At 39.7% G+C, this 27,141-nt stretch overlaps 1 protein-coding gene across 3 annotated transcripts in view; it reads left to right on the top strand.

Annotated features, from left to right (window-relative positions):
• The window catches only part of SFMBT2 (Scm-like with four mbt domains 2), a 183,959-nt gene that overhangs the window by 62,500 nt on the left and 94,318 nt on the right, over positions 1-27,141 (top strand). For 2 of the 3 annotated variants that reach the window (XM_015569734.1, XM_015569735.1), the window contains exons 4-7: positions 14,585-14,673; positions 14,765-14,782; positions 16,359-16,605; positions 23,951-24,048. In XM_015569734.1, coding sequence (XP_015425220.1) covers positions 14,585-14,673; positions 14,765-14,782; positions 16,359-16,605; positions 23,951-24,048 — 452 coding nt within the window. The remainder of the gene's footprint in view (positions 1-14,584; positions 14,674-14,764; positions 14,783-16,358; positions 16,606-23,950; positions 24,049-27,141) is intronic. The other variant, XM_015569736.1, reaches the window with a different exon arrangement.

The raw sequence follows: 27,141 nt of genomic DNA on the forward strand, positions 1-27,141 counted from the left end.
TTGTGACTAAAATCCTTGAAAGTCTCACTAAGTTCCTTGGAGGTTTCTAGAATATTCTTGAGTAACCTTATAACTGTGGTTTTGAACTCTATATCCAGTAGTTTGCTTTCTTCAATTTCTTTCATTTGTGACATTTTTCTTTGTTGCCGAATTTTGGCTGCTTCCCTCTGTTTGTTTCTATGTATTGGATAGCTGCTAAGTCTCCTTGAGTTAATAGAATGGCCTTATGTAGTAGGTGTTCTACAGGGTCCAGTGGCTCAGCCTTCCCAATTACCAGAGGTGTGCACTCTTGGTGCACCCCTTTGTGGGCTCTGTGCACAGTTTTGCTGTAGTTGTGCCTTGATTGCTGTTGGTGTTACTGGAAGGAATTGACCTCCAGGCCAATTGGCTGTGGGGACAAGCTGCAACTTCAGAGGGAGGGCTGCTGTGCAGGAGACACCCTGATGGAGCAGGACTTGCTTCAGTGGGACTTTGGTGCTCACTGAGTCTTCACCTTGAGTGTGTCATTTATGGTTGTGAAGAGTTGTAATCTGGTATGGTCTCACACTGACCACTGGGTACACTGGATCTTGGATCTCCAAAGAGGTACAGAGTCAGCCACTGCCTGGGGCCATCCAGCAGGAGCTACAGAGAGATCTGCAGATTCCTCCTCTTTGTATTGGGTTTAGAAGTGCCCAGACAAAGCCCAGCTGTGAAGCAAGGCAGGTTGGTGCTGGTGCCAGGTTTGGGCCTTTAATTGATAGGTTTGGGGCTCCCTAACCTAGCTGCAGCTTGTTTGACAGATTTTTAGCCTGAGAAAGGACAGACCATTCCTATGCAAAAGCCACTGCACACAGCTTGGGTGGGGTTGAAAATTGGGTGGAGTGGAGTCTCAGGGAGTCACCAGGGCAGAGCAAACAGCAATGGCTGCCAGTCAGCCCTATACCGGGGAGGTCCCAGCATGGGAACAATGACCTCTTCGAGCACCTCTGTCTGGAAGAAAGCCACCCCCGTGTTCCTGCCCTGATGCCAGACAGTCTAGTTTCTCCCTGTACGTGTCTGGGTCCCCCAGAGCCTCACCTGGGACTGGAGCTCAGAGGAAGTGGGAGCTTGTAAATTCACTTCGTGGTGCCAGCCTTTTAAGAGGAGCAGCTGGGTCTCCAGCAGCCGGTGTGTCACTCAGCTCCAATCTGCATTGGTTTGTACAGTTCGTAATTCTTACGGCCCATAGGGACTTCTTTCCCCAGCTCTGGATCCCTGGGCTGGGGGTCTGGTGTGGGGCTGGGACCCCTTGCTCCTCTGTGTGGCCTCTGCAGAGGCGATCTCCCTCCCAAATAAAAAAGCAGCACACTTGGGTACCGGACCAGCCCTTTCTGCGCCTCTGCACCTCCTACCAGTCTCAGTGTGCTTTTTTTTTTTTTTTTTACTTCTCTAGTTGTAGTACTTCCATTCAGCCAGCTCTCCTGCGGTTCTGGATGATAGTTGTTCTGTATTTTAGTTGTAATTTTGATGTGGTTGTGGGAGGCAGCAAGTATAGGTGTTTACCTATGCTGCATCTTGGTTCTCTCCACCATGTTTCTTAATTTTTTTCTATTTTCATCTTTTTGTCTACCCTACCTTTTGTATAATTTCTTTGCATCCATCTTCTAGTGCACACTTTCTCTTCAGCTTCCTTATCTGCTGTTCAGGGAGATTGGATATTTTAATAAAATCATTATATTTTAACGTACAAAATTTCTATTTTCTTCTTCTTTTCATGATCATTTTGTTATTGCTGGTGTTCCTTACAGAATTTAAATTTGTTCTTTTATTTCCATAAACATATTAAGTATATTTTATCATACCAATAGCTGAAACCTTTAAGGTCTGATTTTTTTCTGTCTGTTCTGTCTTTTGCTAATGGTCCTTGTATATCTTGTGTCTTCCTTGTATATTTTGCGTCTTTCCTGATAGGTCATTTGAACAGTGTTGGTGCTGCTCTTGATATTATTGTGAGAGTTAACCAGATGAGTACCTGTTATACACTTTAATCCCAGAGGCCAGGGATCAAACCTGCAACCCAGCTATGTATCCTTGACTGGGAATTAAATGTGAGACTCCTCTGTGACAGGCTGACACTCTAACCACTGAGCACACAGGCCAGGGCCATGTAGAACAATTCTTAAATTAAGAATTATTAACTCAGAATGATTGCACAGAGAGTTATTTCCAGATTAATTCCATTTGGGGCTGGTTTTAAATCTCAGTAGTTTATTGTGTTGAGGTAATTGAAATACTAGATAAAGTGTCAAAAATCACCAAGAGCTTATCACCAAGAGCTTATGATTTTTTGACAAGTCAATCCCAGGTTGTGTTGAGAGTTAACATCTAAATAAGTTACTGTTTTATTATACACTCTCCTCTTTTAAAATCTCAAATTACCCTATCTTCCGCTGTTGGAAGAAAAACCGGTTTCAAAATGAGCAGGATATTTATTCCTTTCTGCTCACCTGGCATACATTGTTTGCCCCACATTAGTTGATGAATTGCTGCTTCTAAGGCGACACAATAGTTGTTGTTTTATTGAACAACTATAAATCTCATTTAACATGATCATAGTGATAATAGGAAGAAAACTGTAAGTTAATATCTGTTACATTTCATTGCTTAGAAATAATTGTTACTAGCAAAGTTCCATTTTTCCAAACATAATTTGATCTCATGTAATTGACAGGAGAAAATTCAGGCTGGGTTTACAGAGGAGTTCTTAAAAAACAACTGCCACATGCAATAACCCAAATGAAATCTGTGTATGTAACAAAGCAGGCAGAATTTATAGTAAGCACTCAAAATGAATTACGGCTACCGAAGCAGCATATTCTTTTACATATTCTGACCCTTTTGAAAATTTTTCTTGATATATTGTGTGATGTACTGTTGAAGCATTTTTAGTTGGTTGGTTTGTTTTAAGAATCACAGAAGACAAAACCATAAGGACTTCACTTATTTGAAATTTTCTGTTCAGTTACTAAGGATCATAAGGCAGGAAGGGAGGGAGAGAAGGAGTCAGATACACACTAAAATATACCTTCTTCCTTTACTACGGTTGCCTGCAAACCAAATGCCTCTATTGTAGGCGCTGTGACTGCTCAGCTTTTCCTTCACTGGGGAGGTAAAGGCATGGCTGATTTTTGTTCTTTCTGAACAGTCTTCCTTTAATCACAAACTGAGTTATGGCTTTGAATCATGATTCCTGCACTTTGGAATGTTCCTTATAATTAATCGCTCTCCTTAGACTTGTACAGATCAACAAGAATCAAGCCAGCTAATTGCCTGTGTATCTCTCTATTTGGGATAGTCATTGAAACTCCAGTTTGTTTTGTTTAGGAACTTCACCTGGGTTATATCAAGGGTCAGTGTCCTGGTCAACTTCAGAGCTGTGATCTCCTACTCAGTTACTTAGTCTGCGGTTAACTAATGAACCATAATTTAATTCGCACAGCATTCTTGCTGATGGGATTACTGTGACTGGGGTCATATTAAACACTGAAGATGGATTCAAACTATATGAGCCGAGTTAATTACTGAGATATTTCAACTTCATGAGGAGGAGGGTGAGGGTGTTTGGAGTCCTTATTAGTGGACATGAACTATCTGGACGGAGGTTATAGAGCTTTGGAGAAGAAGGAGATAGGCTGAAGCTGCAGTCAAGATTATTTAGGTTAGAAATACGAGTAAGAAGGTACTTCCTGACACAGAGAAATTGAAGTAAGTCACAAAGGTAAGCACAAGATTACCTTGCCCACGATCTTATTTTGTTTTTGGAAAGATCATATATTCTCCCACCTGGAGCTCTCTCCCTGGGACCCTGTTGAAGCCCATGAAAATCTCTAGTGCTCCCTCACCCCTTCTCTCCCCAGTTTTTTGTGGTTAGTGGGGGTTCTAGTTCACATATCTCTGCTAGGTTGACTCTTGAAGTCCCTTACTCTTGGTCCAATTTTTGAAATAATTCTAACCCACTACATTTTTCTATTTGATACTATAGTGCCCCTTAGTTATATTTCCCCTCTCATTAGGCAGCTTCAGAAAGAAGTTGGGTGAGGATTCTTAATGGGAAAGAGGGAGGCATGGCTGAGATGCTAGGTAACTTTTGGAGAGCCTAGTTCAAGAAATACCATATAGTAATGCTAGGTGTTTGAGATATAACAGTGGAAGAAAAAGAGTCCCTGCTCTCCTGTGCCTGAAGTTCTGCTAGAGGGAAGGGGAGATAGACAGTAAACATGTAAGTATTTAGTTGACCAAGGAAATAAGTGCTCTGGAGAAAAAGAAGGCTAGGTAAATGGGCTAGGGAATGACATTGGTTGGCTGCACAAGTTATATTATTTTATGTGGTGTGTGTGGGGAGGTAGGGATTGCCTTGACTAAGTGACATCTGAACAGAGGCCTGAATGAAGGGAAGAGTCAGGCCTCAGATATAACTGGGGGAAGAGTGTTCTGAGCAGAGGAAATAAGTGCAAATGTCCTTAGGTCAGAGCATGCTTGATGTGCTAGGGCAGTGGTTGGCAAACTCATTAGTCAACAGAGCCAAATATCAACAGTACAATGATTGAAATTTCTTTTGAGAGCCAAATTTTTTAAACTTAAACTATATAGGTAGGTACATTGTTATCAACTTAATTAGGGTACTCCTAAGGCTTAGGAAGAGCCACACTCAAGGGGCCAAAGAGCCGCATGTGGCTCGCGAGCTGCAGTTTGCTGACCGCGGTGCTAGGGGGACACCATGCAGGCCACCAGAGCCATCCAGGATTGAGTGCTGAGGGGAAGAGTAGAGGAGGTCAGGGCTGTGGCCAATAGGACCCTGTAGGCCATGGTGAAGACTTTGACTTTTTCTTGTCAGAGTTTTGAGCAGCAGAGTAATTCAGTCATGACCTGTGATCGAAATGGATCATTCTGGCTGCAAAGTCTATGAGAAGGTTGTAGCAGTAATCCAGGAAAGAAGTAATGGTGGCATGGATCTGGGTGGTGGTTGTGGATTTAACTTAAAAAATACAGTGGTTGGATTCTGGATATATATATATATAAGGGGTGGATAGGAAGGCACAAGTCAGAGCCAGGAGTGACCAACTGAAGAAGCACAGTTATTACAGAGTTGGGAAGTTCTGTGGGAGGAGCATGTGGGGGTGGGATTAAGTTTGTGCGTGGACACAGTAAGTTGAGATGTTGGTGGAAATGTCAAGGTGGAAGTCATCTATGAGTTCAGAGTTCAGAAAGACTTTCCTGACTAGAGACATGATTAGAAATTGTCAGCATACAGTGTTTGAAGCCATGAGACTGGATGCAGTCAATTAGGGGATGAGTGTAGATAGAGAGGATTCTAGGACTGTGTTCTGGGGCCCTCCAATGTTTAGAAGTTGAAAAGAAGAGAAAGAGCAGCAAAGAAGACTGAGAGGTGATGTCCATTGAGGTAAGTGACGCCCAGTGGGATAAGCTAAGAGAGGTTGATGGCCCAGAAGCTGTCTGAGCCAGCACGGGCTGCTATAACAATATCATAGACTGGGTGGCTTATAAACAGCAAAAATCCATTCCTCACAGTTCTAGAGGTTCCCAGGCTCTCTTTTCTTTTCTCTTTTCCCAGGACACTAGTCCCATCATGAGGGCTACTCCTTCATGACCTAAGTGCTTTCCTAGAGACCCACCTCTATATCCCATCACATTGCGGGTAGGATTTCAACACAAGGTCTTTGGGGAGGCAAACATTTAATCCTTACCACTAAGAGAAGACTGTTTGAAGAAGGAGAGAGCGAGCCAACATATCAAATGCTGTTTATCATGTCAAATAGGTATACCATTGGGAATTGATTATTGGATTTGGCGATGTAGACGTCATTAGTGATCTTTTCTACTTTGTCTTGTACTCTGCAAGTCTGGCCCCACCTGGCTCATGGTGCTTGCCCAGCTTGCTTCCAAATAATTGTACCATGACATCTGTGGTAGCTCTTGCCCTTGGATTTGACAGAAAAATTGATCTGTGCATTTTGCCTTATGGAGTTCTCAGAGCGGAAAGTTCCTCAGGGAAGACATGTGTGAAGGAGTGAGGTTATAGGTTCGGACTATTCTCCAGGTTGCAGGCCTATAATTTAGATATCATCCTCCCGCCCTCTGTAATTTTGAGTTGCCAGTGACCACTATAATTTAGATATGCAAAATGTGTTTTGATCCTTTTTTAAAAAAACACACAAGTCACTAACAAATTTCCACTAAAATGTTTAAAAAATTTAAAGGTCAATAAAAGGGTCCTAATGGAGCGTAGTGTTGGAAAAGATTTAAATCCACAATAACTGGATAATAAATCCTATTGTCAGGAGAATATTTTCTGGGGTCTCCATTTTTCCAAGATCTGTTTTTGGGTAATTCAGAAACAGAATCTCAGAGTTTTTATAGGACTATTTGGTGGACGAGAGCTTGTGTTTCATTAGTACTTACAGACATGGCAGGTTTAAAGTATTTAACCACAGCCGGGCCATGTATTGTGTTCCGGCGTAACGGTTAGGTCAGTGAGTTTGTCCATGACGACTGCAAGATACTGGTGCTTGCAGTTGGACCTGGCTGATTATCTCGAAGAACATGCTTCGAATTTTCTTGAACTTAACTTTAATAAGAAGGATTTCATGGCATATCATAAATATGTCAACTCTCAAGTGAGGTGTTTACAGGTAATCATTCCATTTCTTTTCTCATGTTATTGTTCATATTTAGTGTAAACCCTCTTCAATGAGGTGTATTTAAAGATACCTTTAATTGTTGTGATTAGCATGTTAATCAGATTTGTATCGATTAAGAAAGTACTCGTCAGTTATGTATTTTTGCAAAGTATTACTCTTACAGTTTCATTCTAAAAGAAGTAACATTTCATGAGGTGTAGCTCTTGGGACAAACAGGAGTTTTTATTTTAAATTTTTCAAAATTTGCTTACCTAGCCATATAAATATTTAAAAGTAGACAAGAAGTAGCTTTGAGAAATCTGACATAGAGTCTAAGCTAAGGTTTTGTTGAGTAATTGTGTTTATGTCCTATATGAAATAATTTGTGTTTTGTTTTATTATTTTGTTTTATTTGTCTGTTTTATTCCCTTAATTATACATGTTTGCAAATACACTCTTTAATATATCTGTTACCAACTGTCTGTCTCAGAGTCTTTGAGTCTTGTTTGTTGAATGAGGAAGAGAATAAATAGTTCCTTGGTTTTGGGAAGCACTAACTGAGATGCTGTGTGTGGAAGTGCTTGGCTCTGTTTGGCACATTAGAAACACTCAATTTTTTTTTCCTTCTAATCAGAATTGTGGTGTCTAATATATGTTGGGTTAGGGGGAGGATGATAAATTGCTTCACTTTTGAAAGCTATGTGGGAACATTTGTTGGTCTCTGTGCTAGGCACTAGGATAAACAATGATGATAAGATACAGCGTGTTGTCCTTAAGGAATTTACAGGCTAGGGTTTAGGTTCACAGCAAGATTAAGAGGAAGGTACAGAGAGTTCCTGTACACACCCTGCCCTAACACAGTCAAGCCTCCCACATTATCAACCTCCCGCACAGAGTGGTACATTTGTTACAATTGATGAACCTCCGTTGATGCATCCTCATCACATAGAGTCCATAGTTTATATATTTGGTTTCACTCTTGATGTAGTACATTCTGTGGGCTTGGACAAATATATAATGACATGTATTCAGCATTGTAGTATCGTATAGAGTAGTTTCATAGCCCTAATAATGCTCTGTGTTCCCACTATTCATCCCTCCTACCCAACCTACCCCTGGCAACCACTTTTTACTGTTCCATAGTTTTGGCTTTTCTAGAACATCATATAGATGGAATCATACAGTATGTAGCCTTTTTTAGATTGACTTCTTTTACTTGTAACATGCATTTAATGTCCTTCTATATCTTTTTGTGCTTTGTTAGTTCATTTACTTTTAGTGCTAAATCTTTCACTGTCTGGATGTGCGACAGTTTGTTTATCCATTCTACTGAAGGACATCTTGCTTGCTTCAAGATTTGCCAATTAGGAGTAAAGCTGTGCTCTAAACACGTGTGCAGGTTTTTGTGTAGACATAAGTTTTCAACTCCTTTGTGTGAACATCAAGGAATACAATTGCTGATTGTATGGTAAGAGTATGTTTGGTTTTGTAAGAAATGGCCCTCTTTAAAATCACAGTAGTTTTTTTTTTCTTTTTGTTGAGTTTTAAGTGTTTTGTATATTTTGAATAACAGTCCTTTATCAGATGTGTCTTTTGCAAATATTTTTTTCTCATTCCTTTTACATTGTCTTTCACGGAGCAGAAGTGTTTAATTTTAATGAAGTTCAACTTATCAATTTTTTTCATAGATCATGCCTTGGGCATTGTAGTTTAAAAGGTATCACCATACACAAGGTCATCTATGTTTTCTCCTGTGTTATCTTCTAGGCTTTGCATTTAGGTCTGTGGTCTATTTTTAGTTATTTTTCAGAAGGCTAATTTTTGTGTAAAATCTGCATGTAGGTTCATTTTTTTGTACATTGATGTCCAGTTCCCAGGACCATTTGTTGAAAAGACTCGTTGCGTCATTGTGCTCCTTTGTAAAGATCAGTTGACAGTATACTTGTAGGCTGTTTCTGGGGTGTCTGTTCTGTTCCACTGATCTGTTTGTCTATCCCTTTGAATACTGTATCTTTATAGTAAATCTTGAAGTCAGGTAATGTCAGTTCTCCTACTTTGTTCTTCTCCTTCAGTACTGTATTGGCTATTCTGGATCTTTATCTTCTCCATATAAACTGTTGTCAGTATCCACCAAATAACTTGCTGAGATTTTGATTGGGATTGCACTGAATCTATAGATCAAGATACAGTGATGGTGAACCTTTTGAGCTCGGCGTGTCAGCATTTTGAAAAACCCTAACTTAACTCTGGTGCTGTGTCACATATAGAAATTTTTTGATATTTGCAACCATAGTAAAACAAAGACTTATATTTTTGATATTTATTTTATATATTTAAAAGCCATTTAACAAAGAAAAATCAACCAAAAAAAATGAGCTCATGTGTCACCTCTGACATGCATGTCATAGGTTCGCCATCACTGAGATAGAAGGAAATGACATTGTGACAATATTGAGTCTTTCTATCCATGAGCATGGAATGTCTATTTATTTAATTTTTCTTTGATGTTGTCATGATTACCTCTTACTCTTAGTCTTTTGTTTTTGTGTCTTTCAACTGACTGGATAAGGCCCACCCACGTTGGGAGGACAATCTGCTTTGTCGCATCTACCAACGTAAATGTCAATGTCATCCACAAACATCCCCATCCAGGATAATGTTTGACTAAATATATGGGCACTGTGGCCTAGTCAAGTTGACACATCAAATAAACCATCATAGACAATAATGTGAAAAAATTTTGATATACAAGCTGAGTCATGTATAATTAGACATATACAAAGGGCGTGTTAAAGTTAATTTTATGCAAACTTGTTTCTGTCTTTTTAAGACATACACCTAAGGAGAGCATTGGGGAAAATTTGAATGGAAGTCATTTTGCAGCAGCAATGAAAGTAACTTTACAAAAAGAAATAAGTCAAGTGTGTGTGTGTGTGTGTGTGTGTGTGTGTGTGTGTGTGTGTCTTATTCCACTGAACTACAGCCCTGGACCTTTGTGATATGTCAATTCAGTCTTGACAGTTTTGCCATAGTGTGAGCCAATAAAACACCTGTAGCAAGTTTTTCCTAGTGGAGAATAAAAAGTGGCAGATTCTTTGGAAGGTTATTTTTTTAAAGCAGGAAAATATTTAAAGCAAATAACCGAAATGTCTATAAGGTGAGATATTAGTAGCTAGAAAAGAATTGGAGAAAATTTGCGAGAATGAGAGAAAGTCCATACTCTAATGGGCAAAAATCTTTTACCAGAGAACAATGATAAGGTTTTAAATTTCTTCTAATAGTTTTAAAGGCTTTTTATCTTCTGGGCTCTTAGAAATAGGATGTAGAGTAATGTGAGTTGTGTCTAGAGAATGCCATATCTAGTTGATATTTGTATGGCTTTTGTTTTGTAAGTCTTGGGTGTTTCTAGTGCGAAGAGGTTCTGGGGTGCTTCAGAGAAAGTAGATGGTCCCTTAAGGATAAAGTATGGCGGTATATGTAGTACCTTGTGTTTCTTTAATTTCTGGATGATGTCTTTGTCTGAAATGAACAGTATCTGTGTTGCCTAATGGACTCATGTTGTGTACTAACTCATAAGGAGAACTCTAGAGAAGTATTATGTGTCTGCCCTATCATATAAAACATTATTGCCATCTCAATTAAATGGGCAGGTCTCTGGCTTTTTGGGTTATGTATGCTGAAACTAAAGTCTTAAATGACAACTAATATCACACAAACAAATGAAACAAGGCAAATAAGAAAAAAAAATGGCAGTTCATTTGTGAATGCTGGTAATGTGCTATTGAGTTAAATCGTATTTTACTGAAAGGACCGTGTAATATCCATGGTAACAGTTTTTCTTCACCTGAATTCAATAAGTTCTGTTTGAACAAAATATTAGTGAAGCAGATACAATTAATAGAACCATCTAATCTGTTAGTCCTTCCTTCCAGTGTCAAAATTTTATTAAATACCTACTATGTACAGTTGTTATAGGTATTGGGTATACAGAAGTAACACAATGTATGTGGATGGTTCCTAGCCTCCTGGAGTGAACAGTCAGGTGGGAACTGTCATCAGACAAATGTACAAACGTATAATCATAAAGTGCATTAAATTTATGAAGGGAAAGAATTTGAGCTTCTAGGAGAGAATATAGTTGATTTTAGAAGTTAGCAGAGGTCAAGGAGGAAGTGATGGGTGAGATGATGAGGAGATGGGGAGAAAGTGTTTCGTCGCAGAAGGAAGGGCGTGTGCAAAACCCTAATGGGGCCCAGTAGAAGGAGAGTTTAGAGAAATCCAGTGTGGACAGCACAGGAAGATTAGTGCAGAGGGACCCAGTCATGCAGGACATCGAGCCAGGCTGAAGAGCTTGAAATCTATTCTAAGATTCAAGGGCTGAGCAAAGTGATCTCATGTCTTCTTTTTAAAGGCTCATGCTGCATATCATTTACTAAGTTAGAGCTTTGCTATTTTTAACAAAGAATTAATATCTAATATAGACAGAGCTCCTAAAAGTCAACATTTTTTTTATAAAAAAGATATGTATATAGAAAAATGATCAAGGGATGTAAATAGTAAGTTCCCAGAAAAGAAATCTGAATGAACATAATGTCATGATTCTAAACCTCACTGATAATCAGGCAATTGAATCTGTGATTCTGAGGCTCAGAAAAGAGGTCTGGTTTGTAGAGAGAAATTGGCAGTTGATGGTATTGATGTGATTGAAGTCAGGCGAATGTATAAGATTGTCCACGGAAGACCACACAGCGAGAAGAAAGGAGGGCCGGCCCAGGACCAGTTTCTAAGTAACACGCGGAATCATCGGAAGTTGAGTAGAGGAGACCCCTAGAGGACACTGTGAGGGAGGAAGTGGTCATTTGTGTCAAATATCCAAGTAAGGCTTGAGAAGGCATTGGTGTGGGGATGTGCAGGTCTTTGGAGAAAAATGCAGTTCAGTGGTTTGGTAGTTTGTGGGGGAGGAAGTTGACTGGGTTGAATGGTGGGTGGAGAGAAATCTTAGTGTAAGTTTGGTTTTGGAGGGGAGCAAAGAAATGGGGTATTGACTTGTCAGAAAAGAATGTTCAAAGTGACTTGTTAAAAGGGAAGGGTGGTTCTAGAACTTGTGGGTGATGGTGTGGCTCAGGTTTTTCCTTTATGCTGCAGTTACAGTCACTCTAGTTTCCCAAAGGCACAGATGGGGAGGCAGAATAAGGCAAAGATGGGGATGGTGGATAGCAGAGAATGGGAAAGTCACTGGATCTGGGCAACAAGATTGGGAGTGGTGGTTTTTAGGGACAGAGAATAGACATGGAGGCAGGATGGCATCTCAGGCAAGCACCACTGCACCTCCTGTGTCCCTGATGGGGGCACTCCTTGCTGCTATTCCCCTAGATGGCGTTGAATGCATTCTGAGGAGCTGGCAAAAAATATTATGCAATTTCCCCAAATCCCCTGAGCAATACATTACTGCAAACTGGTATTTACTGAGGTATTTGCCTTATTTAAACAGGCGTAATAAAATACCATAAGAGCTTATTAGAATAAATTCACTTTTCAGTAAGATGTGACTTGTGTGAATTGTAGGAATAACTTACTGATGAAAGTAAAGTTATAAAGTAACTGCTTAAGCCAGATTGGAATATAAGTACGAAGAAATCTGGTTTGAATTCTGGGCTTTATGATTACTGTCTCAACAGTGCTGCAGTTCTTGTTTCGGGGTGCTTTGTGTGTAACAGCAAGAACAGAAGTTTGATTTGGATGAGGAAGAAATGTAGACTACAGGAACTATACTTTGCTCTGTAGCATCAATTAAAAAAAAGTATAAATAGCTGTGTGCGTAAACATTCATATTGATGTAAGCATTGTGTATCATCTCTCCACTATTGATCTTGTCCTCATAAAAACATGAATAAGTGACTGTGGAATAATGATCTTTGTGCACCATGTATCCTGTTGTGTTAAAATATTATTGCTACTAGTATGCTTAGACAGAGAGATGGCATTTTACTACTATATAATGGGTAATCAATTTTATAATAATATGAAGAAACAAGAATAGAAGCTAAAAATGCATTGGATTTCCATAACAGTTTACATTAGGACTTCTTTTCCATAAGGCAGATTTTTGTGTGTGGGCTACCAGTTTGTCAGTGTTTCATGCTGTGATCATAATGGTGAAATTAGCATTAATACCCACATTAGGGAAGGGAAATTAAAAGATTAGAAGGCTAAAAAGTTCCATCATATGCTGGAAGGAATTTTTATTCTAATTATAATGTTTCAAATTAATAAAATACTGTGATTTTTATTCCCGTGGTCATCATTTTGTATTCATGATCTGATGTACAAGTTTATTAAAAGTTTAATTTGGATTGCAATAAATTATTAGTTCAATTACATCAGTTTGAGATTTTTTTTAAAAAAGTTAGCATGTTATTAAGTATTTCAGTGCATTAAAGAAGGAATGGTTAGTTGCATTCTCAAAGAACCCTTTAAAAAAAAACTTTATTGTTGAAAGTATTACATATGTCCCTTTTTTCTCCCATTGACCCCTTGTAGCCCAACCCAGGCCCTCACCACCCTATTGTCTGTTTCCATGCATTATGCATACATGCATACAAGTTCTTTGGTTGATCTCTTCCCCCCACCCTTTCCTCTGAGATTCCACAGTGTGTTGTTCTATGCTTCTATGTCTCTGGATTCAAAGAACACTTTTTACAGGGCTTGATTAATACTGTAAATGTGTGATAATTACTGGGGAGTTTATATTTATTTTCTCATTTAATGCTTACAACCGCCCAATGAAGGAGTCTCCATTAAAAGTCACATATGATGCCATAACAATGTGTAGAATGTTAAATAGCAAAGGCCTTTCCCTTAAGGGTTTGCATAGATACTGTCCGAGGTTTTAATGACATAAATATTAAGTGGTCTAATTATGGAGAATATTCTGAGGTTCTTGTCTTTCCTATTTTAACCTGATGTTACCACTGTGAAAAGTCTGTCCTTTGCTTCCACCAATTCTTAGGTAATGTCTTTGTTAAAGCCTGTCCTTCAGAGCAAAATAATGATACTGCCTTTTGTAATTATACAAGTATATTTGTACAACGGAAAAAGCGCTAAAGTTGAAATAGAATTTCCTAAGTACTAAGGAATGTGTGTGTCTCTGTGTATGTATAATTTTTATAAAATTTTTCAAATGTTTCATCTTTATCTGGGCTGTATTTATTATTAAGAAGAGGAATAAGTATATCTATGTGCTTGAGCCCCAGTAGTATGTTACAGGGTCCATTGCACAGAGTAGGAGCTTATCAGTCCTGTTGAATCCTTTCAGGATATATCCTCTTGTTTATGGGAACAATTTAATTCAAACCCTCTGAAAAATTAATGTAGGTTGTTTTTTAAAAATCTCCAAGGGAAGGAACACTGTAGTCTTTTATTCTTAATAGTAAGTGCTTCCATTTATAATTTAAGATTCACTGTTTCCTCTTTTTTTCCTTAGCCTGTGCTGTTCCTGTCAATATGAAAGTCCCATCTTCCTCTTCTCTGCCTCTATAAACCTTCTGTGTAATTCAGAGCTTGGATTTATTTTCTCACCTGGGAAACTTTCTCTGATTCTGCCAGCCCTCATTGATCTCTTTCTTCTTGGAACCAACTGAATTACATACTTTATAATATCTTTGTTGTTCTCAGAAGTTTCTAAATAGTTTTCAAGACTTTAGAACCTCCTAGTTAATCTCCTCAGGCCCAGCAAAATCTAAGCACCTGGTGGATAAGAACACCCATTGTTGATAGACTTGCTGTTATGATTTTAGTATTTAAGATTGGTGCTTAAAATTAAGAGAGATATTGAAGTAACACTCATATACAGCAAAGTGCTGTCCTTTTAAGTTTATTTGATAATTGAGTAGTGTTGAAGTGTTTTCTCTCCTTTGTTTCACCAGCAATCAAAGAAAAGTACACAGACTGGACAGAATTTCTCATTCGTGACTTGACTGGTTCCCGGACAGCACCTGCTAACCTTCTGGAAGGTGTATGTATTATTGTTTACAGCTATTCTATGTGTGAAGCATCAGTTACATGAACTCAAACCTAACGGCACCTTTGCATATATCCTTCCGCAGGTACATGCGTACACACAGGTATCTATATTCAAAGAGACTAACATTGTTTTTTCCTAAGTTACTTAGGTTTCTGATTCTAATGGCATTGAAAAATCTTCATCTGTGCTACAGTCAATAAATGGGGAATTTGCTTTAAAATATGTGAACACATTTTAAAATAATACTATATTAGAACATCTCACTATCTTATGTTTAAGCCTCTACCCTTTATTAGTGTATGTAAATAAAATCCCGAAGAATAACTGTTTTGTACAGGTGAAACTAGTATAATCTGGGAGCATATTGATAAATGGTTTCATTAACTATTCCATTCTGGATGCATAACCCAAAGATTTATATGCACATGATAAGTAATAATTGAATTAACCTCCTCTCTTATAAAAACAAGAGGACAAATGACTAACCACATTTAAATATGATTAAGGTAATTTATGGTACTGAAAAAAATAGTTAAATCTGAAATCTTGATGGTTCATTTGTAAATAATTTTTTGATGAAACATTTTATTTTTATATTCCTGTTCTATTATATATAGTAAAAGGTGTGTTGTAGATAATTATTGTGTTACCATATTTGTTTCAAGAATGCCCTTGAAAAAGGGGAAAACACAATGAATAACAAGGAATACAATGTGGATGTTGACAATATCATTATTCTCTTAACCTTAACAATAAGTTTCCGTCCTGTCATAAAAGATATTGATACTTTGGAACACCATTGTCTGACATATTGAGTTATAGGGTTTGGTTCTGTGAAGATTTTGCCTAGTGTATTTGTTTATCTTAATGGCTACTAATTTAATTGTTTGGTTAACAAATCAAAATGATGGTTGTTGACCCTTTCAAAAGGACAAATTATATTACTCTTTTAGGTTTTTTTTAAAAAAAACACATTTGCCTACAAGCCTGACTGAACAAACACCCTTTTCTTATGCTAACATATGCTAAGAAGGTTGCTTATATAGGGCAGTAAGTGCATTTATTCTCTAAACCAGCTATCAGGTTAGATGTAGACACAGCTTTACATAATATTCTAATTTAGTATATATCATTATGTATCAAACATGTTATTTACACATGTTCATGCTTTATGCACGTATTCAAAGTATGAGAGGGTCTTGATTACTATAGCAGTGGCCATTGTAAGATACATGTCTGTTGAGTCCCAGTATAAACTTACAGTCTCATGTTTGATATATCTGTCTATTAGAAAAGTAGACATTCTGCTACCACACGTTTTCTAGCTCAAGGCAAATTTCAGTATAACTCTTCTTAAAAGTGTACTCATTTCTAACAAATGCAATTTTATCTGGGAAGGGTATTTGTTTGGTGAGAACATAGCACAAACTGTTATTTCCTATTGACTTGTGATTTTTGTTGTTGGACAGAGTTGGGTAAATGGAAGTATGTGTGGGAGGAGAGGGAAGGGGAGGGGGCGAGGGCTGTGGAAAGGATGGGGGTGGAGGGGAAACACCAGACTGTTTGCCAATAGCTTGGATGATGGTGTGAAAAAATATTATCTTCTGCTGTCATCTGTTTCCATGAGAACCTTAAAATAAAGTTTAAAATAAGGAGTTTTGCTTCTGTTTAAACAGCCTCTGCGAGGGAAAGGCCCTATAGACCTCATTACAGTTGATTCCTTAATAGAACTTCAGGATTCTCAGAACCCTTTTCAGTACTGGATAGTTAGTGTGATTGAAAATGTTGGAGGAAGATTACGCCTTCGCTATGTGGGATTGGAGGACACTGAATCCTATGACCAGTGGTTGTTTTACTTGGATTACAGACTTCGACCAGTTGGTTGGTGTCAAGAGAATAAATACAGAATGGACCCACCTTCAGGTAAGGGCCAAAGCTTTTGCTGTTGTGAATTATATGAGAAAAAGATGTGCTATCTTTTTGGATGTGTCTCTGGAAATTTTTGAGCTCTTTGGTATCTTGTATATCTGAGTATGTGAATGTTAAGCATTTTAACCCAAGAGTATTTTCTATTGAGAATGAAACCCAAGACCTCAATTAGTAGTGTTCAAAAGGAGAAAGTTGTGTTGGAGGCTGTGAAGAAGTTCATCTAGTTCCTTTGGAATCACTGGTTCAAAAATGAAAGACAATAGATTACGATTTGTTATATTCTCCTCTTTCTTTGGGTGTTTTGATAGTCTTGCAAGGAGAATCCCAAATCTCCATCTGTCCATCCATCCATTCATGCATACGTCTGTCCATCCATCCATCCATCCATCCATCCATCCATTCATCCATATGTTTTCCATCCATTCATCCATATGTTTTCCATCTATCCATGCATCCATCCACCCATTCATCCATATCCAAAACAAATGCTTATCATTATATAATCTGTTCTGATCTGGAAATAGCAAAGAGAAAAAAAATCACCACGCTTTTCCTTTTGACATATCAGATATTTTAATTAGCTTCAAATGCACTGCCAAGTGACTTTCTCTACACTTAACTGGGCGGAATAGTGCATTATGCTTTCTGACACACCTAACTGGGCAGTAATCTTAGTGTTTACAAATAATAATTCTTGAATGTTTACTGTGTGCCAGGTGATTTTACATCTGCTATGCTTTTTATTTTTATTCCAAAAATGTACTGCATGCTTGTTGTGAATATTTCCTTTTACAGCAGAAAAAATTCAGATTGGGTTTAAGCTACTTGTCCAAGCTACTTGTAGGGGGATGCATGGTAATTAAATCCCAGGTCTTTTGCCCATTCCATTCCTCCTGCTGCCCCTTGCTGGCCTCGCCAAACTTTGGATGGGCAGCCTCAGAACAAATTGTTGGATTCTTACAGAATTAAGGATGCCAAGGAAGAAATATGTATTTCTTCTAGAAATGCTGACTTTCATTCTGGTGAATTTTGCAGGTATACAGGAAAAAAGACTGGCTCTTTGCTTTATTAAAATTGCCAGAGTTTTTCCTCTTGTATTAGCTGTCATTGTTGGTCGTGAGTAAATGAAGTTGAGGCATTACATTTCCCATTTCTGACACTCAGGGGCTTTAATTGAAAAAAAACTTCCTGGTTCTGTATCTCATGAGCTTGCATTTGTGTTGAATTTGACAGGCGTATAGACATGTAACACGGTATTTCATAAGTGTTATTGTTGTCAACGTTTTGAGAAGCAGCCAAGAAATCCATTTATACCCCGAGTAATTTTGGACTTTGATGACAAACAGGGCTTGCCGGCTTCTGAGGAGAGATCTAAGCTCCTGTTTGCCTCCGCAGTCATAACGCTGTAGGAGGAACTTACTTTGTGTGGAGAGCTGCGTGTATAAATCTTAGCTTAGTATCTAATTGCTTTGTAAATTTTAGGGGCAACATGTATTTGCCAGTGTAAAAATTTATAGCAAAGCAAAGGATTACTAGTAGCTTCTTAGGTTCTCTGAAGTGTCCCTTTCCTGTGAAATCCTGGGACTCAAAGCAAGAACGGAAAGTGTCAAGGTAGAAACTTAGGAAACATTTGCGTATGAGAGCTCTTCTCTTTTACATAATTTGATGTTTTTATAAGAACAAAGTGTGTTTGTTTGCTTTAGTAATTTTCTGGATAAGGGTTGTCCATTTCATTGAAGAGTTTGTGTGAGTTTTTAAAGACTTTGGGAAAGGCATTTCTCAGCAAGAGGTTATTTCCCCAACATTTAAATTGTCAAGAAGAAAGGTTATGTATGAGAAGACAGAAATAAAAGCCAAAAGGACACTCAGACTTGTGGCTTTTCATTTTTCAAATGCAGTGGCTACAAGATGAAAACTGATTCCGTTACCTTATTCAGCAGAACAACCTCCCAGGAGGCAGTTGTTACCGCTTCTTACACATGGCATCAGAACCCAGGACTCTGGGTTTGGGGAAATTGATTTCAAGTCCCAGTGCGACTTGTAAAACTTACATGGTAGTGCTATTTCCTTAACTGAAATATAGGTGGGAATAAAATTTCAGACTTGCATAGAAAATATTAGGCTTTTTTTAAAATTCCCAATACCCTTAAATAAATAAAAAGTGTTCTGCAATAACTAGCGGTGAGAAGCGGAATTGGGAGGGGTGGGGAGAAGGTATACTTTGAGATAAGCCCTGGTGAGTTCTCCCTGCTCTCAGTGCCCTCTGTGCTGTGCCCCACTAAGCCCACCACCATTGCTAAAAGTAATCACAGGTCTTCTTTTAGTCTTATTTTGCTTTCTACTTTTTAAAGGGCACAATATTTCTCAACTGTTCAGTGCAAATAGAGGCAAGAGACTTAGCTAGGAAGGTAGCCCTCAAAACTGAAGGAAGAGGTGCTGGGTTTTACACTGTCCTCAGTGAGAAACCTATAGCCATTGCACCTTTTTTTTTTTCCTGCCGAGAATCAGAGGAAATGGTTTGGGGTGGGGAGGATAGAAAGAGGGAAAGAAGCCACCCCACTTCACTCACACACACAGCTGTCACTCACACACACACACTGTCAAGGTGTCACGCAGGTGTGAACAGAGCAGGCTGAATCTAGCCTCAGTGAACAAAGGGTAAAAGGAAGAGGAAATGGTAAGATGTGAATATTCATGGAAGGGGCAGAGGCTTCCTAAGGTCCAAGTGCGTCAGCCTTTATGATGAGAGGACTGGCAGCCTGGGCAGTGCCTTGACTTCTGTGCTGGATGGAAGGGAAGCTGTAGAGCTTCTCCAGCCTCATATCCCCAACACACGCCACTCATTTATTTTCCAGCAATTGGTCCTCTCTTCCCGGGGCTTACAAGCACGTCCCCTTTGAGAATGCTGATGGTGTGGCCCAGTTTTTCACTTCATTCCCATCATGAGAGGGTTTTACCACTCCCTTTAACTTCAAGTTGGTGCCTTATAAACTGCTAACTCCCGAGTATCTGGCTCAGTGTCTGGCACATAGTAGGCCCTCAGGAAATATTTGGGTGATATGTATTGACTGAATAAAAAGTCAAATATGTCTATAGAGAAGAAAGGAACTAGCCAAGTCCACTTTCTAGGGGCCAGAATAATTGGCAGGGTTTGGGGAAGGAATTTGTAGGGAAGGGCTCAGGGTAAAGACACCCCCAAAATGATGATGAGGACTGTAGAGTCCTCTTTGCTCTTGATATGTTAGGAGAGCTTTTGAAAACAGGGTCAGAGCAAGTACTGGTGCTCTAGGACATATGAGATGTGCAGGAATATGGTCTGTGAAGTCCATGAAAGTTTTTGTTCTTTTAAAAGGGCCCATGAATGATTCAGATGGAAAAACCTGGCAAAATAGGAAGAACATGAACTTGGAGTCAGGGTTTGTTAGCTTTTCCTTTTGTTTCTGTCACTAGCTACAGGGCAAGTGACTTTACTTTTTGAACCCCAATTTCCTCATCTGTATAATGGGGATAGCTATATGTCTACTGCCTGCTGAGTGTTATTGGTATCTCAGGTGATTGTCATTTACTATTGGTATTCAATCTATGGTCAGGGTATTATGGTTATATCCGGTTCTCTAAAAAATTTAAGTCATTGAGGTCAGGTCATTTGGAGGCCCCACCTGCTTTCATATTTCTGGATATTTAGAAAGCAAGAGAGTTACATGTGCAGAAGCTAAGAAGATAAAATATTTAGTTTTCTTAAATCTCTACTTCTAAAATTTTTTCCCTTCAAAATCTTTATGTCAACCTTTATAATTTTTTTCTTAATTATTTTAGATAGATCCTGGAGTCAGCAAGTTTTTGCATCTAACTTAACCCTTTCTTGTCTGAACCTCTTCTTAGTCCCCAAAGAACTGTTGCTTTCAGTATTAGTCAGCTCAGGCTGCAAAAACAAAGTGCCATAAACTGGTGGCTTAAGCAACACAAATTATTTTCTCCCAGTTCTGGAGAATGGAATTCAAAGATTAGGGTGTCAGCATGGTTGGGTCTGGTCAGGATTCTCTTTCTGGCTTGTAGATGGCCTCCTTCTTGCTCATTCCTCACATTGCCTCGTTTTGTGTGTGTGTGTGTGTGTGTGTGTGTGTGTGTGTGTGTGTAGGAGGTGGGAGAGAAAATGCTTTTGGTCTCCTCTTTTAAAGGGCTCTAATTTCATCATGGGACTCCATCCTCATGACCTCACATAACCCAGTTTCCTCCCAAAGGCGCCATCTCCAAATACTGTCACGTGGGGGGTTAGGATTTCAACACATTAATTTTGAGAGGACACAAACATTCAGCCCATAACACTTTCCAGTGTCTGTTAACAACCCTAGATTGGTCTTCCCTCACTGGTCAGAACCTGGTGGAGAAGGAAGGAGTGCAGGTTTCGGGGTGTGTGGGAGAAAGGCATCTGTCCTCAAAGTGATTTTGTGCACTCCGCTTCCCACAGCACTTACTGCGAGTCAGCCTGCCAAACACTTGCACAAAGGGAAATCGCCTCATATTCACTTAGCTTCTAGTTAAAGATGAATCAGGACAGATTTTAATTGCTTTATGACTTCCCCACCAATAGAAATTGACATGATACACCCTATTAAATTACCTGCAACACGATCATTTTAATAAAAGGTTTTATGTTCTTTTAAGGGTGCTATTTATTGTCCATAAACTGGCCAATATAACCATGTGCCTCTCGTCTAATGAAACGCACACATGGAATATGGTTTTCTGCTTATTGAAACCACTAGGTGTTTAGCTTTTGCAGGTGTTGAGCACACTGACAAACTGAAGTTGATTTTCACCTTTTAAGAGAAGAAGTGTGCCTTGCCATGGGGTTAAATTCCATGTTAGGATTTATTAACCTCAGAAAGAAGACAAAGAATAAGATTGTAGGACAGAGGCAAAAATCATGTGGAACCCGGGTTTTTCAGTCCATTTTGTGTGCTATAACAGAACTCTACAGATGAGGGGGCTTATAAACAACACCTCTGCCAGTGCTGGAGGCTGGAAGTCCAAGATCAAGTCAAGGGCAGATTTGGTGTCTGGTGAGGCCTTGTTCCCTGGTTCATAGATGGCTTTCTTATGTGTCCTCACATGGTACAAGGGGTTAGGGTGTGTGTGTGTGTGTGTGTGTGTGTGTGTGTTTATAAGGGCACTAATGCCAACCTGAGGGCTCCACCCTCATGACCTGATACCTCCCAAAGGCTCCACCTCTGAATACCACATTGGGGGTCAGGATTTCAACATAGGGATCTGGGAGCAGGGATGCAAACATTCCGTTCATCTCACAGGGCTTCTTGTTACATTGTCTTTGGTTTGATGGGTGAGAGGTGGCATCTGGTGACTGAGGGCTCAGCTTTCTGGGTGACTTGGTGAGCATCTGGGATGACTTGGGGTCTGCACACCACTTCCCTTAGTTCTGGTAGTTTGGATCTAACCCTGGCCATTTGGGCTTTCATTGTTCCCAACTCTGAGTCATTTTTTTACCCTCTTATCTCTCCCCCACCCCCGTTTAAAGCTCAGGGCATCAACACGGTTGACTTTTCTCTCTCTTTTTCCCCCACCCTTTATGCCTGCAGACCTTTCCTTTGATCTTGTCTTTGGAAATCGCCATCCTTTCTTGTGACTCGGTTCTCCTTTTACTACCTTGCTAAGGTGGAACTCCCTACTAACCTTCTTCCAGGCCCCTGGGAGAGTGAATGTGTTGTCTCCTCAGGATTGCAGGCTCTTGCTTGTTGCTAACCTCCGTGCCCTATTGAATGGCTGCAGTGGGTGTCCTCTGGGCTTTGTCCACTGGAGACCTCAGAATTGCCATCCGCTTCACTGAGATTTTGATGCCAGGCCCCTGAACCGAACCACTGGGGCACTACAAGCAATCCTTCTACCTATCATGGAAGTATTTATGGATTTCTGTGAACTCCTCTCTTTTTCTCCTTGTGGGACCCTGTGATAAGCCATTTCTCACACAGTACCCGCTTCTCACCTGGGAGGTTAGAAGAATCATTTATTCTCCTTGCAGAGGTATCATTGGGGCCCCACTGTGTTCCCCCAAATATTCTAGGCACTCCTAAGGAGAATCACATTCTATTTTGTTCCGATATAGAAATGCCAAATTAGGGGGGGGGGGAATTCCCAGAGGTAGAAGATGATGAATTAAATGCTAGAAAGGATTTTAGACACTATACACAATGGAACCTATTTAGTCATTAATACCCCTTTCTGTGCCTTTGTGTAACTGACAGTGAATGATTTGGGCAGAGCATTGATGACTTGGCTAGTTCTGGCAGCATCCTTTGCCTACCATAATTAGGGTAGTCTGAAAAGACTAAATAAACTGCTAAAACACAGGGGCTTCAAGCTCAAGGTGAGTTCAGAAGCGGTGAGAATCAAAATATATGGCACCATGCTAAAAAGCAGACATGCAAGAAATTAAAAATATAGCCCCAAAGGTTTAATGTTGCCTTTTAACTGTACTTAGATTCATATTCACATCCTAACTGTCTGTCTGAGGTAGCTGGGGTTGATATAGGGAAGATATAAACATATCTACTTCAAGTGAGTGCTTCTGCAAATCTTGTTTTGATAAGGTCTTAAATCTGTTGAGATCAGATCATAAAATTCCCCTGCAGTTTCAGCCATCGGTGAACAACAAACAGTGCGCAACCAATTTTTTCTTTTAATTTTGCATTCAGACAGTGTAACTTCCATTTGTAAATCTCTCTCCCCCTACTGCCTGGGGAAAACTGTGGGCGACATGTGGTGCCTTTGCAACATATCAAGTGTAAATATTAAACTTGGTTGGTAAATTTTAATTTACCTTTTAATAATTTTCTGACTTACATGGACTATTTTTAGCATATGAGAGCTTAGGGACTTAGTGAAAAATATGCTGTAATAACTGAAAATGCCAGGCAAGAGTCATTTCTAGTTTAGCCATTTATCAGATAATAAGTTCTTCATCAGTGGATATTACTTCCCAGGTAATATACGGAATTTGGGGCAGTGGACGGCTGAAGATGTTGCTAATGTGATTTATACCATTAAATTACTTACAGAATGCCAGCAGAATGCATACAAATGTTTCCTGAAGAAGAGTCCTATTAAGTTTATTCTTCATTTCTGAAAGCAGAATCCCAAGTTGCTATTTAACTTCAGAAAATCCCTTTAGCAGGTGGCCTTTTATGGCGGACAGGGTGTGAATACTTGTGGTTGCTGAGCATACTGGCTTATTATGAAATCCTGGGAAGATTAAATTCAAGAAAGAACCACCCAGTAGAACATTTTAGTCCTTTAACTCTTACGTGGTTTGCTGTTGATACAGAAATCTATCCTTTGAAGATGGCCTCTGAATGGAAATATGCTCTGGAAAAATCCCTTATTGATGCTGCAAAGTTTCCTCTTCCAATGGAAGTATTTAAGGTAAGATGGGAATTCATTGCAATTTATCTACTCTTGTTCAAGAATAAATGGGGGGGCGGGGGGAGGGAGCTTCCTATATCAAATCATTTCCCACTATTTAAAAAGCTACCTTCTTGGCCAGTTTCCATTTTAAATGTTTTGCTATGCTTTGTAATCTTCACAAAGACTCATATTACAAGATAGGATTTGAAAATTTTTTTAGGTTTACTTTTTTTTCCCCATAATGTATCTCATTTTCACTTCTTCTTACCAAAGAAACAAAGAAAATAGAGCAACTCTCTTTTTGGTTTTTGTTTAGTAAAAATAATAGAAACTGATGCTTGTCTTGATGGTTCAATTTCCTTGATGGCTCAGGAAATAGTGTGAGTACCTATTGGGTGTTAGGTTCTCCTACTTCTAGGAGTGATAGAATATGAAAGGAAGATACCCCGACAGAGATGTATAGTCAGATTTTCAACACTTTTAAAATCATGCCTAAAACTTATGTGAAGTAGAATATTAAGTTATGGGCTGGAATGATCTACTCAGGTCAGAGGAAGCCATAAAACAACCTCTTCTTATTCGGAACTTGAACATGTGGGAAAGCTGTATCCCCCGTTCTTCCCTCGAATACTCAGTGTGGTTGCAGAAGGCTTACATAGGTGGGCTTTCAGTTCCGAGGGCACATTTCTGCAGTGCCATGGAAATTTCATCTGGAAAATGAAATTAAAATGGTGTGTAGGTACCACATGCAGCAAGAGTTTAAGGCTGGGCTGGGCCATTGGCATCCTGAATGTTACTTATACTGAAGTCTTCACCCAGCATTTTATCCTGTCACAGCAAATCCTGAACCTTCTTGATCAGCACTTTTCATGCTTGTATCATTGGACTTATAAAGACCTCTTTTGATACTAGTCATAGAATTGTGTTCTGAGGTTTAATTGAATGATGGCCTTTACAGTATTTTGAGCCTACTATACTAGAGGAGCAGTCTAAAGATAATATGTTGTTAGCAATAGTGATCACTGACAATGAACATTATCTTGGGCTTTTTTTTTTTTTTTGCTAATTGACCAAATAACTCTTATTTCTCTCTCCCCTCCCTTCCTCACTGTGTCCCTCACTCCCTCTCTCTTCTGATAATATCCTCTCCTGCAGAAAATAATAATAATAATAAAGAAAAATAGCATTTTACTCATTTGTAACCTGTCTAGCTCCACTGCCTCTTTTCAATCCAGCTGACTCTCAGGACTCCCGTGACCTCCGCAGCTCACATTCACTTCCTTTACAGCGGCCTTAGGGATATTTTAAATGTACAGATCTGATCCTGTCCTTCATCCTGGAAAAATAAATTGTATTTGGTAACATACTGTACACATGTGAGGAGTTTAAAGAGTAATAGAATGAAAATACAAATGCCCACCCTCCAGTGTAGGCACCAGAGGTGGCCCAGCATAGAAGCCTCCATTGCCCGTCCCTCACCCCTCACCCTCTCTGCTGACTCTGCCAGGTCACAGTCACCCTGCCTTTGTGTGAATCATTTCCTTGCTTCTCTTGTAGTGTTACCACCCATGTATGTTTTCCTAAGTGTGATACTATTTACTTTTGACAACATAGGAAGCAAGTACAATCCCAATTGTTTCAGGGAAGATGGCTGGACTGTGTGTGGGTCATCAGCTGGCTTCCCCTTTCCTCCGTTCACAAGAGAACTGAGTAGGTAAAGTCATGAGCTGATCTTAAGAAAAGCAGGTATCCTAGCCTGGGCATCTGCCAGAGTTGTAGCGTGAACTCCAGGTAGTGGACGGGAATGTGAATAGGAGTCAGTGGGTTTATATTTTCTGCTCCTTTCTTACCCCAGCTCAGGAACAAGCCCAAGCCCAGCATTTCTATGCAGGAGATGGATCATTCTCGTCTGCTCCAGGAAGCTGGGCCTAGAGCAGGGACCGGGAACCTGTTTAGTATGTGGTCAGAATAAGCCAGCTGTTAACAGACTGGGTCTGGCATGCGGTCCTCAGATTACACAGTCGATAAAACGTGACAAGCCATTAGTGACGTCGGCCCACAGCATTTCTTCTCACTTCAAGTGAGTGAAAATGTCTTTGTTCTACCCTCCTGCTTCACTGATGGTCTGTTTGGGAACAGAATTCTCAGTTAGAGTTTGGAGGCATTCCTTCCATTTTTTCCTCTCCTTCTCTGGAAACTTACATTCCTTTTTCTCCACTGTTCTGAGATTTCACAGTGGCATGCTTTGGTGGGCATCTAGTTTCCTCTGTAACACTGGTTAGTTCTGCCATTTGCAACTCATGCCTTTAATTTTGGGATATTTCTTTTAATACAATGTCTTCCACCTCTTTTCTCTCTTTTACCTTCTTGATCTGTGACTCTGTGGCTATGGTACTTCTAAACTGGCTTTAATCTTTTTTCCCTCAGATCTATTTTTTATTTCTTTGTCTGTTTGCTCCACTGTCAGAAGTTTTCGCGACTTATTTGTGCTGGTATGTTTCGGGAGCACATGTTTGGGTTTTTTCTCTGAATGCTCTGCTATAGCCCCCTGTTCCCATGACACGGAAGCATGCGGGTGTTGTCAGAATGATTGGATTCGTTTTTTTTCCTCCCCGACTGATGTGTTTCCTCCACCGTGCTTTGGATGTCTGTTGTTCTTGATAGAGGCTTTCCTCAGTCACCTGGAAATCCTTGACTGTCTGCTCTTGGGTAAGAGCAGGGATTAGAGAGCTATGGGCAGGGCTGGTCACTGAAGGTCACCTTGGAGGGCTGCTTCTTTGTATGGTGGTTTTTCTTCTTTAGCTGGTTTTCCAGGGGGAGTTTTCAACTTCCTACCTGGGGTTCAGGGTCCAGCTGCCAGTGTCCTGAGTGGTGAGAAGAGGGCCCGGAGTTTCTACACTGAGTGCATAGTGCCCAACCCACAGGCCAGTGACCGTCTGTTTCATCTTTTCGGGGGGGGGGGGGGGGGGGGCAGGAGCCCAACTGCTTGCCAAAGAGCTCCCCAGACTTATTATTTTATTTACTCCCAGCCATTCCCAGTTACAGATGTAATTGGTGTTACAGCTTCTGAGGATTCTGCAGTCTTTGCTGGGCCGGTCCTCAGTTTTCCTG

Source organism: Myotis davidii, unplaced genomic scaffold (genome assembly GCF_000327345.1).
Source record: "Myotis davidii unplaced genomic scaffold, ASM32734v1 scaffold544, whole genome shotgun sequence".
NCBI classification, from domain to species: domain Eukaryota; kingdom Metazoa; phylum Chordata; class Mammalia; order Chiroptera; family Vespertilionidae; genus Myotis; species Myotis davidii.